This window comes from Platichthys flesus, chromosome 9 (assembly GCF_949316205.1).
Source record: "Platichthys flesus chromosome 9, fPlaFle2.1, whole genome shotgun sequence".
Lineage (NCBI taxonomy): Eukaryota > Metazoa > Chordata > Actinopteri > Pleuronectiformes > Pleuronectidae > Platichthys > Platichthys flesus.
In genome coordinates this window covers 26,912,543-26,929,600 of record NC_084953.1, presented here as the reverse complement: position 1 = coordinate 26,929,600, position 17,058 = coordinate 26,912,543, and the positions used below count along the sequence as shown (strand labels likewise).

At 42.7% G+C, this 17,058-nt stretch overlaps 1 protein-coding gene across 6 annotated transcripts in view; it reads left to right on the top strand.

Moving 5' to 3' along the window:
- szt2 (SZT2 subunit of KICSTOR complex) overlaps positions 1-17,058 on the top strand; it is a 172,220-nt gene that overhangs the window by 47,077 nt on the left and 108,085 nt on the right. For all 6 annotated transcript variants that reach the window (XM_062396270.1, XM_062396266.1, XM_062396265.1 and 3 more), the window contains 3 exons: positions 11,122-11,260; positions 11,336-11,662; positions 16,126-16,321. In XM_062396270.1, the coding sequence (XP_062252254.1) occupies positions 11,122-11,260; positions 11,336-11,662; positions 16,126-16,321 (662 nt within the window). The remainder of the gene's footprint in view (positions 1-11,121; positions 11,261-11,335; positions 11,663-16,125; positions 16,322-17,058) is intronic.

Here is a 17,058-nt window from a genome sequence, read left to right as displayed (position 1 = left end):
TTCTAGTAGTCTGGGCAGTATATATTAAAGGACCCATCGTATGCACATTTTACCACAGTTTATATTGTTCCTTGGGGTCTTAATGAAATGTTTTTAACATATTTTGTTCAAAATACCACAAGGATCATTTAAAACAGCACCCTTTTTACCTTGTCTAAAACAGCCCTCCTCAGATTGACCTGTTTTGAGTGCCCCGCCCCCCTCTCACCTTAGATCAAGATCTACGTGAGGGCAGCTCACTGGGAGCATTGGAGACTTCCCTGTGGTGTAGCCGGGGAAGCCGGGCCGTTTCTCCCAGGAGCCGGTGGGATGATGGTTGGGGGTGGTCCAAGGCCATGTAGCGAGACTATGATGTATTTTTCGGTCTTAATCTCATTGAGCCCTCCTCAGATTGACCTGTTTTGAGTGCCCCGCCCCCCTGTCATTGTTTTTTTTTTTTTTTTTTTTTTTTATGAATTTCTTTATTGAGCAACAGAGATACAAAGTAAGAACATGAAATAGATATTTTACAATGCTCACATTTTTCCAATTTTTTACATTTTACGTTAACCCTCCAGCCCTCCTCCCGCATACCCACCCAAACCTCCTTCTCCTGTAGGAGGTCCCACCCCTATCTGCCTCTAGGTAAAGGGAAAATAAACAAAAATAAAGACTAGGAACAAAACAAAAAACAAAGAGAGTAAATTAAAGAAAAGCTTACATTCTGGGAATGTAAAATTTAGTGGTACGTCAGCAGAACTCAGATATCCGACTCCTCAGGTGTAATATCTAATGAGTCTATAATGGACAACAAGGGGTTCCAAATTTGGCCAAATTTCTCCAGAGAGCCCTTGAGGGAGAATCTTAACTTCTCCAATTTTAAGTTGTGTAGAATTTCCTTAACCCATCGAGTGTAGGATGGGGGGAAGCTGTGCTTCCAGTTCAACAAAATTAAGCGCCTAGCCATCAGAGTGCAAAAGGCGATAGAATGTCGAGTCTCAGCCGTTAAAATGCTGTTGTGCGGGATACCAAAGAGGGCAGAGAGGGGATGGGTTGCATCTATTACAAGTGTCAGCCAAATTGGGGTAGAATTTAGACAGTCTATGATTGGTGTAGTAAGTCCTGTGTATTAGTTTACATTGAATCAGCCCGTGTCGGGCAAAGACAGAAGAGTTGTGGACTGACTTAAGGATAGTGTCCCACTGATCTTCTTCAAAATGGAGCCACTGATCCTGCTCCCACAGATGTTTTGTATGTTGTGGGAAGACTGAAGTAATGGCGTCCATCGCGTTAAAATTTGGGTTTCTGTTTGGGGTTAAGCATGAGAAGGGTATCTAACAGAGTCTTAGGGGGAGTGTTTGGGAACTCAGGGTAGTTTTTTGGGGCAAAATGTCTAATTTGAAAAAAACGGGAAAGGTTTTTCCCGTTTTTTCAATTTTTGGAAAGTGTCTGATAGAGACCTTGCTGTAAGTACACCCAAATATTTAAAACAGTTATTCACTCTTTTAAAAGGAGCTGTGCTGTCTGGCACGTCGCCAACTAAGTTATTAATTGCAAATAACTCACTTTTTCCAAAATTGAGTTTGTAGCCAGAGAGCTGGCCAAATTGCTTTAGGATGTCCAGAACTATCGCGAGAGATGTGGATGGATTTGATGCATAAAGAAGCAAATCATCTGTGTACAGTGACAGCTTGTGCACTGAACCTTGGCTGGAGACGCCCTCAAATCTATTCTCAGATCTCAGCCAGATGGCCAGGGGCTCAATAGCTATGGCAAATAATAAAGGGGATAGTGGACACCCCTGCCTTGTGTCGCGGTGGCGCTGGAAGTGGTTTGATACTATATTGTTAGTTTGCACAGAGGCTACTGGTGTGGAGTACAGCAGTTTCACCCATGAAATAAAGTCTGAACCAAGACCAAACCTCTCCATCTCCTCAAATAGAAAGTCCCACTCCACCCTATCAAAAGCCTTTTCAGCATCCAGCGACACCACTACCTCGGGGGTGCTGGAGCTGGGCATGTTCAAAATGTTAAACAGTCTTCTGGTGTTGTGGAATGAGTGCCTCCCCAGCATGAAGCCAGTTTGGTCTGGTGAGAGGATTTGTTGGAGAACCCCCTGAAGACACAGGGCTAAAATCTTAGCGAGGATTTTATAATCCACATTTAACAGAGATATAGGTCTAAAACTACTTCACAGTAAAGGATCTTTATCTTTTTTTAAGAGAAGAGTAATTGTGGCATTAGTCAGGGTTGGAGGAAGCTGGCCGAGAGACAAGGCCTCATTATATACATCGCACAAGACTGTGGAGACAAGTGGGGCGAATCTCTACAGGAAATCCATCAGGACCCGGCGACTTGCCACTCTGTAAAGTACCTATAGCACTAATGATCTCAGCTGCTGAAACTGGATTAGCCAGACCCCGCACCAGCTCTCCGTCCACTCTTGGAAACTCAATGGTTTTTAGAGTTTAGTTTGTACTGGTCTGGGGATGGTCAGAGGCATATAAATCAGAATCAAATTTGGTAAATGTTTCATTTATGGATTTTGGGTCAGTAAGAATAACGCCTGGTGTGGACCTAATACTGTGAATAAGCCTGGAGGCGGATGCGGCTCTGGCTTGCTGGGCAAGGAGTTTACCAGCTTTGTCCCCTGATTCAAAAAATCTTTTGAATTTCTAAGATCTTTTAGATTTCTAGACTTAAGCAGTTGCAATTCTGCTTCATTTGTAGATAAAAGGTCAAACTCAGTTTGGAGTTGTAAACTCTTTTTATAAAGTAGCGGGTCTGGGTTATTAGAGTAGCTATCATCAATCTCCAAGAGGTTCTGTGACAGTTCCTCTTGTCTGGAATTAGCCTTTTTCCGAGATGTGCTGTGTAGGAGATTATGTGTCCTCAAGTACGCCTTAAAAGCTTCCCACGAGGTTCCTTTTGATACTTCTGGTGTATCATTATTTCAAAAAATAGTTGTATATCAGATCTTAGGAAGTCTACAAAGGGGTTATCGGATAATAAATGTGAATTAAATAGCCATGGTTTTAAGATGCGGCTGTAATTGGGAAATTGTATGTCTAGCAATGTGGGAGCATGGTCTGAGATTAAAATGCTGTGGTTCTCGCATGAGTGTACATTAGAAATAAGTCTGTTGTCTAAGAGAAAAAAGTCTATTCGAGAATAAGAATGGTGGACATGCGAAAAAAAAGAGAAGGATTTTTTATTTGGGAACTTAGATCTCCATCGGTCTGACAAGCCCAACTCCCTTGCAGTGGAGGTTAGTAGTTTGGCAGAATTATTAGTATTATTAGTATGGTCTTCGACATGTTGTTGGGCGAAAAACTCGTTTGGGTGCCGTTCAGTGTTAAGTTGCAACTAACTTGGGATCATTTAAATTGACTTATGGTCAAAAAGGAGACTGTGTGGCAGGAGCCCGAAGACACACGACTACTCCATTCTCCTCACCAACCGGAAGTCCCCCCCTCTCATTGTTGTATGAACCCTGACTCATACTATTCCTTACGTTTCTACAGGAATGTTAGGTGATAATCTTGATCAAAATATATTAGTCCATCGTTCAAAAGCACTCTTTGGTCTACCCTGGCCATGCGCAGAATCTCGTCTTTGATTTTTATTGGTGGAATTTGAATATTATTGACCGTGGCTTGTCTTCTCTTTCTCAATGCTAACGTCCGTAGCTGGGGGGGATCTCCAGTGTGTCCTCTATTATCCTTTCCACAAACTCCACAATAGACTATCCCTCCGCTCCTTTGGGAACATTTAATACCCTCATTCTCTCCCGACGGGATCTCCGTTCTTTGTCGGGTAATTTGTTTTCTTGTTGATCTATCGCTTTTATTATCATGCTTAGCAGCTCCTCCAAGTTTTGGACTCGATCCTCCACCCTTCCAATGTGTGTCTCTGCCTCATATTTTTTATTAACATTGGACGATTAGTAGAAAGGGTCATTTAGCTGATGTTTTGTGTCTCTGCAAATGTCCTGTATCTATTCCAAACTTAATTTTTCCTAGCGGTGTCGTCTGGCTGAGAGTTGGCATTAACTTTGCCATCTTTTACATTACATTACATTTCATTTAGCTGACGCTTTTTTCCAATGCGAATTACAATAAGTAAAAAAAATAAGCGGCAAAACAAAGCAAAACTACAAAGTGCTATAAGTAAGTGCCATTGTAAGTGCTACTAAAGTGTTAGTTTCAAAGAGTTGTTAGTTGTTTTTTATTATTCAAGGTAAAGTCGGAAGAGGTGTGTAGACTTTCAGATGTCCGGATGTCGATGGGGAGCTCATTCCACCATCTAGGAGCAAGGACAGCAAACAGTCATGATTTTGATGAAGCAGAGCGGAGTGAACAAGCTGGGGTGTAACGTTTGACCATGTCCTGGATGTAGACTGGACCTGATCCGTTCACAGCATGGTACGCAAGTACTAGTGTTTTTAACCGGATGCGAGCAGCCACTGGTATCCAGTGAAGGGAGCGGAGGAGTGGAGTAGCGTGAGTTCATTTAGGTTGGTTAAAAAACAGTCGAGCTGCTGCATTCTGGATGAGCTGCAAAGGTCGGATGGTAGTAGCAGTGAGACCTGCCAGGAGGGAGTTGCAGTAATCTAGGCGTGAGATGACCAGAGCCTGGACCAGAACCTGCACTGCCTTCTGAGTGAGAAGGGGGCGTATTCTCCTGATGTTGTACAGCATGAATCTACAGGACCATGTTGTTGCAGTAATGTTGGCGGTAAGGGAGAGTTGGCTATCGAGTGTCACACCCAGGTTCCTAGCAGTCTGAGTGGGTGTTAACACGGAGTTGTCAAAGTTAATTGTCAGGTCGTGGATTGGAGCGTCTTTCCCTGGAAGGAGAAGTAGTTCAGTCTTGTCAAGGTTAATCTTTAGATGGTGTGCAGACATCCACTGAGAGATGTCGGTCAGACAGGCAGAGATTCGTGCTGCTACCTGTGTTTCAGATCGGGAAAAAGACAGAAATAGTTGGGTGTTATCAGCAAGGCTATGGTAGGAAAAGCCATGTGAGTGAATGACAGAGCCAAGAGAGTTGGTGTAAAGAGAGAAGAGGAGAGGACCAAGGACTGAACCTTGAGGGACCCCAGTAATGAGAGGACAAGATACAGACACAGATCCTCTCCAAGTTACCCTATAAGTGTGTTCATTGAGGTAGGGAGAGAGCAGGGAGAGAGCAGAGCCTGACACACCAATTTCCTGAAGGGAGGAAATGAGGATCTGGAGGTTCACGGTGTCAAATGCAGCAGAGAGGTCTAGAAGGATGAGGACAGGGGAGAGAGAGGCTGCTCTAGCAGTGTGAAGCTGCTCAGAGACAGCAAGGAGGGCATTCTCAGTTGAGTGACTTGAAATCAGACTGGTGACGGTCAAGAAGATTATTGTGGTTAAGATAGGGGGAGAGTTGATTAAAGATAGCGCGCTCAAGAGTTTTGGAAACAAAGGGAAGAAGAGAGACAGGTCTGTAGTTATTAACTTAAGACGGGTCAAGGGTGTGTTTTTTTTACTCTTGCCTCCTTCAGAGAATTAGGGAAGTGTTGATAAGATGGTTAAGAAAAGGAAGAAGGTCAGGAGCAATAGACTGGAGAATGTGAGAAGGGATGGGGTCAAGGGGGCAGGTGGTCAGGCGGGCGGAGGTTACCAAGGTCAGAACTTGATTGGGAGACAGGGGGGTGCAAGAGGAAAGAAAAGGTGATGAAGATGAAGTTGAGCGAAGTGTGGTTATAGAAGGAGGATCCGAAAATGAAGAGCGGCTTTCATTTATCTTTTTTGTAAAGTAGTTGACAAAGTGCCTTGGTAGAAGGGAGGAAGGAGGAGGGGTACTGTGGGGGTCGAGGAGGTTGGAAAAGATGGAGAAGAGTTTCTGGGGTTAGAAAATGAGGATTGAATTGCAGTTTGGTAAACAGTGCTTATGGCTGTGGAAATAGAGGCAGAAAAAGAGGAGAGAAGAGATTGATAAGCGAGCAGGTTGTCCAGGTGTTTAGATTTCCGCCATTTCCTTTCTGATGCTCGCATAGTGGCTCTGACGGCACGCACCGAGTCAGACAACCAAGGAGCTGGGGAGGACTTGAGGACCTGTCATGATGTAAGAGGACAGAGATAGTTAAGAGAGGAGGACAGAGTAGAAAGGAGAATGTATGTGGAAGAGTTAGGATGCATGAGCGAGAAAGAATCAGTCGAAGGGAGGGCTGATAAAACAGAGGAGGCAGGAGAAAGGGAACATATTTTTTGCGACGGATAGGTGTAGACTGTGGATGTGGTAGGGTTTTTGGTTTGAGATAGTGGGAGAGAGTAAGAGATGAAGAAGTGGTCGGAGACATGAAGTGGGGTTACAGTTAGGTTAGATGTTGAGCAATTTCTGGTGAAAATATAGTCCTGGTGGTTACCGGCTTTGTGAGTAGGAGGAGAAGGACTGAGTGAGAGAGCAAAAGAAGACAGTAGAAGTAAAAGGTCAGATGACTTGTCTGTCTGGATGTTAAAGTCACCCAGAAAGATAAGTGCAGGGCCATTTTCTGGGAAGTTTGACAGGAGGACGCCTAATTCCTCCAAAAAATCTCCCAAAGAACATGGTGGACGGTAGAGAACAGCAATAGTTAATTGTAACGGTTGAGTAACTGTCACAGCATGAAATTCAAAAGATGTTGGGGTAAATAGTGGACGCGAGAAGAGAGAAAAACTCCATTTGTGCGAAACGAGTAAACCTATACAGCCACCCCTGCCAGTGGGTCTTGGAGTGTGGGTGAAAGGGAAGGCATTGGAGAGAGCAGCTGGGGGGATGTGTTGTCCGGTGTAATCCAGGTCTCAGTGAGAGCAAGGAAGTCAAGCGATTGCTGTGTAGCAAAGCCATAGATGAAGTCTGCCTTGCGGGTAGCTGACTGGCAGTTCCATAGGCCCCCTGTGACAAGGTGTTGGGTATGTGTGGAACGGGTTGGATAGATAAGAGAGGAAAGGTTACGATGTTGGTGTGAACGAGTGCAAGGCCTATAGTATCTATGAGTAGAACGGAAACTGCACGGAAAGTTTACACATATTCAAAAAATAATTGCAGCCTAATACTCAGCTTCCCCCTCAGCCTCCTCCGAAGCCTCCAACGAAAGACTCCTTTGTCTTTATCCCCCGAGTCTTCATACGATGAGTCTTTGCTGACGCTCCAGGCATTTCCTGGTTTTAAACCAGAGTTGACGATGGTTGGCTACAGCTGTGCTGACCACTCCCCCTGATCATGGGCCCAGCAGCAGAAACTCAACAGAGTTTAATAACAAAATAAACTAGTCCCTTTAATCAATGAGTATCCCAAAATCTCCTATTTGGCCAGAAACTGTTTCTGGACAATGGCTATTTACCTCAAGAGATAGAAAGTCAAATACAATTGAGTCCTTAAAAGAATTGGAATAAAAAGCAAGCAATGTAACCTTAGCTGGATCCTATTTTAACTCTCCTGAGTTTAAAATCACCTGAGTGACACTAGAAGCAGTGAACAGAATTAATAAACAAACAAGCTCCTGTCTCATACAAGGTGAGACCAAACAGTTGAAAATATCAATCTTGTTAACCTAAGACAGCAGACACAATAGTAATTTAGCAGAGAAGCTTATTTAAAGAATATACTTAGCTTGAATTCAAGAAGTCCAGTAGGAAGATAGCCCAGAGGTTTAAAATGCACACGCCATCTTGTGCGCGTGTTGAAGACCTGTTATCTGTGTTTACTTAATTTCCTTCAATAGTGCTTTTTTTTACCAACAAGTATTATCGAAATAAGTATTATCGAAAAATTCGATATTTGACATTGTCATCAGACACAACTGTATACTCTGACTCGGTTTGGTCTTCGGGAACACAAATTAAATATGTGTGACATAGAGGCCGTCCTCAAGGGACAAAAGAGGGCTTTTAGGTAAAGAGACAAGGAGGAGCACAAGGCTGTTCAGAAGCAGCTGAGGATGAACATCAGGGAGGGGAAGAACACCTACGGGAGGTAGATAGAGGAACATCTGAAGCCTAACAACACCAGTGGTGTCTGGAGAGGCCTGCAAACCATCTCTGACTGCAAGAAATCTGAGTTCCAGGCTGCAGGGGATGAGAATTGGGCAAATTATCTGAACCTGTTATTCAACAGGTTGGGTCAGGTTCCTGCCCCTCCCCCCATGACTGCCAGCTCTGTTGCAACCCCCCTCATCTTCACCCCTGGTATGGTACACTGCCCCATACCCTCCACAAGCCCCCATCCCACAGCACTCATTTATGTCACCCACCAACCCCTCCCAATCCATCCACCACACCCCTCCCTGCTGCAATCTGTTCCTCACAACAATCCAGGTGAGACCAGCTGTGCAGGGTTATGGAGCATATCTTCAATATGAGCCTGATGCTAGGGGGATAACAACAGGTTTGGAAGACCTCCTGCACGGTTCAGGTGCCAAGGACTTCAGCAGCTGTAGGCTGGTGACAGTCACATCCCGCCTGATGAAGGACCTGAAGCAGCTTGTCATCAACTATCTCCATCCCGTGGTGAGACCATTAATGAACAGGCTGGCATCGGAGTGTTTTTCTTCATAATCTACCTCTAACACAGAGCGTTCTCACCGTGAGAAGCCTCGGAGTACTGTCATGATCAAGTCAACACCATTCAAACTGCACCTCTCAGTGGATCGCAATCTTACTTCCTGGATTTCGGACAACTGACACCAGTGAGTATCCAGGGAATGACATTGAGATAGGGATTTCTTATAAGGATCTGGATGTTCACCTGAACAAAATACTGAACTGGACTGATCATACCACTGCATTTTATAAGGATGGCCAGAGCAGACTGTATCTGCTCAGGGCTTAGGCATTTTGGAGTACAGGAGGGACTCCTTAAGACCTTTTTATCAACTGCTCATCGTCCTCTGATACCTGCTTTACTCAGTGGAGATGGTGGAACAGAGTAGGATGATGGCGAAGCGGTTATCTGTGATGGACAAGCAGTTCCGATCAAGCACGCCACCATCACAGCACTGGGCAGCTTCTCCAGCAAGAGATTGACCTAAGTGTCTGAAGGAGACGTATCGCAGGTATTTTCTTTCTGCAGCTGTTAGACTGTACAATGGGCTCTGCTCCCAGTAGACTAAAGTAACTTCTATGGACCTTTGCACTTTAAGTCAGGCTTTGGGCTTTTTAAAAGAGGGTTCACTTCTCACATCAGCCTCCTCTGAAAGGCTGGCGTAAGCAAACTGTCTGACAGAGAAATATCATTGTGTTAAACTGATTGTGCACGAGTGGCTAAGCTCGCCGAAAATACGCCAAATTTTGACTGAGCCTCACCAAAGGAGCTACTTTACCACTGGCGACATCGATCCCATTAAAAGGACAATACTACTGACTGGTAACCTGGGACAAACAGTGACAGGAAAGAAGCCTGTGATACATTTTTACTCAAGTATATGCGATGTACTGGACGAGTTGTGTATCCCATCTTAATACCACACAGCGCAGCGCCATAACCACAAGTCCACAGCTTTTGAAAACCGCAACGCACCAGAATGAATCACAGACAGGGAGCTTCCTGTGTCTCTCAAAATACGCACCGGACTCTGATCACCAGACTGGCCTGTTAAGGACACTAACCCGTTGAATATGAATGGCTCGAAACAGACATCAGGAGCTTCACCTTTGTCACGAATAGTGTTATTGCGCGATACAACTTTAATTAACCAGATGGCTTAGCTCATTATTGTGCAACACAATACGATTAGGTAAGCAAACTTAACTTAACTCTTCCAGCAACATTAACTCCCTAAGTGAACAAAAATCATCTCCTTGGCATGTTGTCTTCCATTTATCGAACAACTTCCCATTTTCTCTGCTGTACTTCACGTAAGTCTGATTCCGATTTTTGTTATGGTTACGAAATTATTGTCGTAAGCCTCAGGAACTACTTTGTATGCTTTTAAGATTGCAGAATTAATAGAGTGCTAATTAACACTGTCCTCAACAGGAAGCGCAGCTACAGCTTCTTGGGCTTCCTGTGAATTTTGAACTGTAACAAAATAGGCCAAACTTTAGATGGCCAATGCAGAGCTGTAGCGATCCGTTAAAATGCAGCAAATTATGAATTTACTTCCATTTTCATAAACACAATAACATCCAATTCTACCAACCTATCCACAATTGGAGCCTTGATCTCCTTAAGCAGCTGTTTGGGGTATGTGATACAAAAGTGATTCGCTATATGTGCCAAACCATCTTTACGGCATTTGTCAATATGACTAAGAGAATAGTTCGACAAAAATTGTTCAGATACAAATGTCAACATCACTAATGAATTCAGCAGTGTCCCAAGCAAGCTAGTTTCTCAGCGTTTAAAAATTATGTAATGACCCGGCTCAATACGAATGAGGTGGCAAAATAAAACCAGGCGTTTTTTGGTAAATTTAAGGTTGTTTATTTAGTTTAAGCTTGGTTTTGATGTCATAGGACAGTACAAGTAACATACGCTGAACAGAAAAGCAAGCAAAAGGGTGCTTGTTCAACGAAGAAAACAAATATAACAAAAAGAGGACTCTTAAAACAGCTACACAAACCTTTTTTCAAACCAAATTACAAAGACAATGCTCATAAAACAACAACACAACTAGTTCAAACAAAAGACAAATTCTCTAACAATTCTTATAGTCTGACTCTCAGACAATAAGAATGTTATCTCTTAATACAAATGTGATGCAAGAGCTAGTTTGGCGAGCTGTTCCCACAGGACATACAGCTGCACAACTGACACAACTGGGCATAATTTATACTGTCAGCCCAAAGTGCTTCATACTGATTGGATTCTAAGGAAAGATGCCGCTCCAATCAGGATCTCCATCTTTGCCTCCAAAACCTGCCAGGAAGAAGGAGGAGCATCTGGGGACTCCAATGAATAATGAAAGACAGACAAACAGACAAGACACAGCCACAGCCATAACACTGTGCAATATATATTTCTGTATGTGAAACTCTGGCTAATGTACAATCCATTTCAATATGTTCACACAGTAAATATTCTGTTTAAAATTTTATATATTATTTTGTATTACATTTTTATTTATATTTTTTTATATCTCCCACATTTATTAGTATTGCATTCCACTTGTTTCCCATCTGTCTTTGGCAGAGTTTCAGTAATGCAGACCTTGTGGATGATGAACCATTGCTGTTGGATAGCAGCTGCTCTGTGCCACAGTGGAGGTGCTACGCCAAGTATATCAGCCCTCAGCAGATTCTCCTCACTTTCCTTCCTGTTTCTTTCACAGGTACTTCTTGACTTCCGTTTGATCCACATTCTAATGATGCATACAATTTTAATGTTGATGTTAATTATTTTGCAGATGTTCTGATGTTAATGGCTACAGGGCTAGAGACAGGGCCTCAGAGTAACATCAGCATGCAGAATGATGACACTTTGATGACTCCCTGCAACAAATCTCAAGTTGACACTCTATCTGGTTCCATCAGTGAGCTGGAGAGGTCTGAGTGTGGCCTCAGATTTGCCAGTGAACCACAAAGGAAGCCCAGCAATGGACATTATTCCGCCAGATCCCCTGTGCTCTCACCTCAGTCCGAAGGCCAGACATGGCCTACTGACTCACTGATGCTGGACCAAGACAGCTGGGACCATAGGGTAACAGAGATAGAGAAGGGGACCCTAAACTCAGGTCAGTCTAACACTCTTGTCTGGGATACTATTCAAACCAACTTAACTGGTTGTTAAAATGAACACGATTAGAGATAGACAGAGAGACAAGGTGAGAGAGATAAACAAAGTTATAAGTTGTAATATGATACAAATGTACTTGGGATCAGAGATAAAGAGAGAGAGGTACTTGGCGCATAATGGGAGTTCAACCAGCTTTCTGTCTATAACACCGAACCTAAGGGATGGTTCAGGCAAGGCAATGCAATTTGATTTATATAGAATGCTTCGTACACAGAGGAGGATTTAAGGTGCTGTACATCGACACTGAGACAAAATTAAAAGAAGTATGTTAAGTAAAGTTTACTTAATATAGCACCTTTCACAGATCAGAGTCACAGAGTGATCACAGAAGAAAAAAAATAATTGTTGAAAATATATAGAGCCAAAACAAAATCACAAGCAACATATAACAAGGTGACAAAAGTCAAGTTGTAAAGATGAGTCTTTAACCGCTTTTTAAATATGTCAACATAGACTCAAAACGTATATGTCCATAGGAAGAGTTTTCCACAAAGTCGAAGCTACCATCTCAAAAGTACGATCAACTTTTGTTGCCAGATAACTGTGAGGGACTACCAGTAGGCCCTGATCAAAGATTTTAAGGGATAGTTCACAGAAAATGTCCCTCATTATCTACTCAACACTATGCCAATGGATTTGTGTGTGAAATGTCCACAAAAGACTAAAACTTAAAATGATATGTGACCCAAACGTTCTGTAAGTAGCCATTTATAATGTCCAGGCATGGAACAACAGACCCCAGAAGTCCTTAATAATAGAGGACTGTAAAGGCTGGTGCATGCTTCTTCATTTCACGGGCCCGTAAGCGCAAGAGCCCTTCCGGGCCCCTTACGTGCTTATGTATCCCTTCTTACGTGCGTCACCCAATTTTTCTAACTATAGACAAAGCTCCGCAAGCCTCCGCCAGCCCGCAAGGCTGTGATTGGTCTGCTAACTACATCCTTTTTGGAGTCGCATTTCCGGTTTCATGCCCCATAATACCGGCAAAAACAACGGAAGATTTAGAAGAATGAATATGGACCAAATAGATGAGCGGTTGGCAGAAGAGATCTGAAAGTATCACCACTTGTATAACCCGTCATTGACTGTCGGTTTTGTCCGCCAGAGAAAGGCTCTGAGGAGCCGCAGTGGCGATGTAAATAAACAGTCGACGAAGAAGAAAGAAGTCGTCTTTGACAAAACACGTTACTCCGCCTAGTGTTCTGGCGGTGAACATGCGCAATGGTTGGGGAAGCATGATTGACAACGATTACTGCGCCACAGTGGCGTGAAAAGCCGCAGACGCAGTTGCAGAAGCATGCACCAGCCTTAAGTTGAATGCGTATAGAAAGGAACAAGAGAAGGTATGATACTAGCCCTGACAACTCTAATCTTATCCACAGAGAAAGAGATAAAGTTGTTTCAGTCATTTGTGGAAAAAATTGGTATGTCAGGAGATGCAGGAGTAAAAAAGTTATTTATGGTACCAAATAGGGATGGGCATTCAATTAAATTGTCTTAATCGATCGTTGGGAGAATTAACGATCGATTTTCGATTAATCAATAATATTTTTATATTAAAATTCACTCTTTATTTGCTATATTAAAATGCAGTGAAAATAGAAAAAACACAGTGTGTTTCCTCATTGAGGTCTTTGTTACAAGATGAGCAACTCTTGTGGAAGTTAAACGGGATCCGTTCAGTGGTTACACTTGAAAATATGTGCTGTTGTACTCTTAAGCTCCGCTGAGAGAGCAGCTAACCGCTGAGCGCTAGCTGGATTTGATGGTTCTCTACCTCTCAGTCCGGTTGTTATCACGCCCTCAGTCCCGGAACCCCTCACCCAGACCCTGGTCTGTCCAGGTTCCCTTCCCCGTGGACTGAGGGTCCATGTGTGGACATGAAGACAAGCGGAGGCTAGCTCAGGGCTGCTTCCTCCAGCTGCTAACATCCTCGCTGTGCTGCGTTCAGGGATATTCCGACCTCCTGCACACCCCTAGTATCAAAGAGGACTTTTGGGGTAATTGCAGAAAAAACAATCTGAGCTGGACCAGGGCATCAATGGCAACATAGTACTGTGTTTTTTTTGTTCATAATTAGTGTTGTCAAACGATTAAAATATTTAATCGCAATTAATCACATTTATGTCATAGTTAACTCAAAATTAATCGCAAATTTGTATCTATTCTTAATGTCTGTTCATTAATTTTTTTTCCATAATTTTTTGGGGGTTTTAATGCTCTATCAACATGGAAAGTGGATTGGCTTGCTTCATGCAAATGTTTTATTTTATTGAAAAACAACATTGCCAAACAGGGCGGTACAAAATAAAATCCTCTGCAAAAAAAATAAAAAAAAATTCCACATGTGGTTTTTCAGATGCTCTCGTGTCATGATTGTTCACTCTGCAAGGCTTTGCTTGCTAGCGTCCTCCATTTCCATAGCTTGGCAACAGACACATTCCTGGCTTACTTTACTGATAGGTCAAGAGGGCAGGCAATAGTTCAAGCTGATAGTGATCGCCCTCTGCTGGATCAGGATACAAACTACATCAGACGGTCTGGTGTGCTTCTAGATCAGGGGTCGGCAACCTTTACTATCAAAAGAGCCATTTTGCCCTCTTCCACCAAATAAAATTTGTCTGGGTTTGCAAACCATATTTGATAACACAGCTTAAAAATTTTATATACAGTTATACTCAGTGTTGTGCAAGTTCACACTTGCACTAGTGTAGCGGTTGTGTACTCTCTCGTTGCCTTGTGTGATTGAGACCACGATGGAACCATTGGCAGCCAGCCGTTTATTCTGGTGGAATATTTAACATGGGAAATGCTCTTTGAGAACCCTCACAATGGCAGCCTCTCCCAGCCGGGATATACACAGACTGAGCATTTACATGAAAATAAATATCACATTAAACAAATAACTCAGAAAATATTTGAATGGGCGTTTGGTGACATACCTGGTGGAATATTTAACATGGGAAATGCTCTTTGAGAACCCTCACAATGGCAGCCTAACATGGGAGAAAGACAAGCTGAAGTACACTTTCATGGCGAAGTCGACGCTAGCTAAGTAGCTACGACCAAAGCTAATGGTAGCCAAGCTAGCGATCCTAAGACTAAAGTCCATTTAAAAGTAATTACAGATTCCAAGCAACACAATATATATGTACAAACAACCAAGTATTAATACAGTATTATGTACATTTAGACTCCCGTAATACATCGCCAAAGTGTGGATTCATGTTTAACTGCTCTGACTACCTACCTCTCCCAGCCGGGATATACACAGACTGAGGAGAGGAGGCAGCAATGTAAAATACAACCCCCGCATTCCGCTAGAGGGAGCTCTAGCACTCCAACCAAGGCTCCCACTACCACAGCCAGCGCAAGGATCTCGCTGGCAATGGCAAGTGGGAAGCATTAACCCTGCTACACTAGTTCATAGTTCAGTTCATGCCGATGAAAATGAACTAGTTCACGTTCATAGTTAATGGAAAAAAGAAATTCAACTATGTTAACGATTCCAAAAATGAACTTGTGAAGCGTGTATCGCTGTGAGGGAACCAGTGAGTGAGTGGGTGCGGGAGGAAGATCCCCCGGGGCCTGTATGTGTGCGCTGTCTGGGAGCACACACAAACACCCACGTTTTCTTTTGCTCCTGGTTTATCACATGATGCCCTGATATGATTTAGAATTCGTACAATTCCTCGTTCACGAAAAATATGAACGCAACACTGTTCAGGGAAAAGCCGTGTTCAAGACTGTATTCATTGGAAACCACTTCTAGTGATCATTGATACGGTAATCAACCATTTATATGGATCAAAAGACTAGGGACAGACTCTTTCTTATACAAATGTGTAAAAAAGTATTTTTTTCAGTTTTTACCGGCTCTGTTAGTAATTTACTGCTCCTCTGACTGCCAGCGGTAGGAGCCAAACTGAATGCGCCCCACGATCTCCTCCGGTTCTCCATACATTGTTGACAGTTCTGTTGTTTTTACCCAGTCTGAGTTAACATGTGTCCAAACTTACTGTTTGTGTGTTTGAATACGTGTATCGGTACGAAAGACTGGAGTTAATGAATGAATGTGACCAGCTGTAGGCTGTGGCATTCAAACCATGAATGATTGGTATTTAGTGACCAAAATGTGTCAAGAAAAAATACACACCATCCTCACTAGTCTTTAAGTGTCACTGCAGCCTCAGATTTCTGTTCTTGGCTGATAGGATTGGGTCCTGACGTGGTCTTCTGCTGCTGTAGATTGTCCAATTCAAGGTTGGACATGATGGCCACTCAAACCAGCCTGGACCTGTATAAAAACACTTATATTGCAACACTTAACTCTTACTGTCACCATAATATACTTTTGAATGAAATAAATGAAAATAGCATCTACTTTTCCAATTTTTCCAGATGTGGGAGAAAAAGAGGTCCAGTTCTCTGAACCACAGAAAGCAGATTTCAGCTTCAACAGACATGGTTCCCAGCAGAGCACCAGTTATAGCAGCCAGCTAAAGTGTCCAGTCTACGTCTACAACTGCTCTCTGGAACAACTGAAGGACCAACTGTTACATACCCACTTCACTCCCCAGCCCAGAGACATCTTCAGGTACTGATGCAGACCACTGGTAGTAGTTATTAGGCTAATACATTTTTGATTAATGCTGTACAGCTTTTAACTTTCCTTTCAGCATGTCTTTCAAACAGTGGTCCTGTTCTGCAGCAGAGCCACACTCACTTCATAGACAATTCCACCGAGCACAGATCCAGTGACTTGTACATTAACAAGATATCCTGACAGTCAGCTAATTCCTTAATGATTAAGAAATTGATTTAGCACAAGTGTTAGATGGTGCAATAAAAGGCTAATTACAGTTTATTACAACAATTGTAGTTATAACTGTCATTCCAAACAGTAATAATAGTGATACTCACTGAGGTTATTTATGAGACTACAGTGACATTACTTGAAAGAAGACATGCTGGACAAGATTCATGAGGACTACATAATAAGTAAACGTTGAAATGCGTAGAAAGTAGAAAGAAATGGCAGAAATTTATAGATGCAAATTTAGGGATTTTCTTTGAACAGTCTTCTCAGTGTTTTTCATCATATAACCATGATTGTTGTGGATATTGTAGTCACACAAAATGTATGTAATTGGTCCTAATTTGGTTCAGATTCTGGGGGCAACCTGACTTGAACTGTACCAAACAGAAGTTCAAGCTCGAGGTTAAGAATTAAAGTAATATTGTAAGTTGTATTTGATGTCTCACCTTCAGTTTGTTTGTCCACAGGTCTGTGCTTTTAACTTCTTCTCAATTTACCAGATATTTTTAGAACAT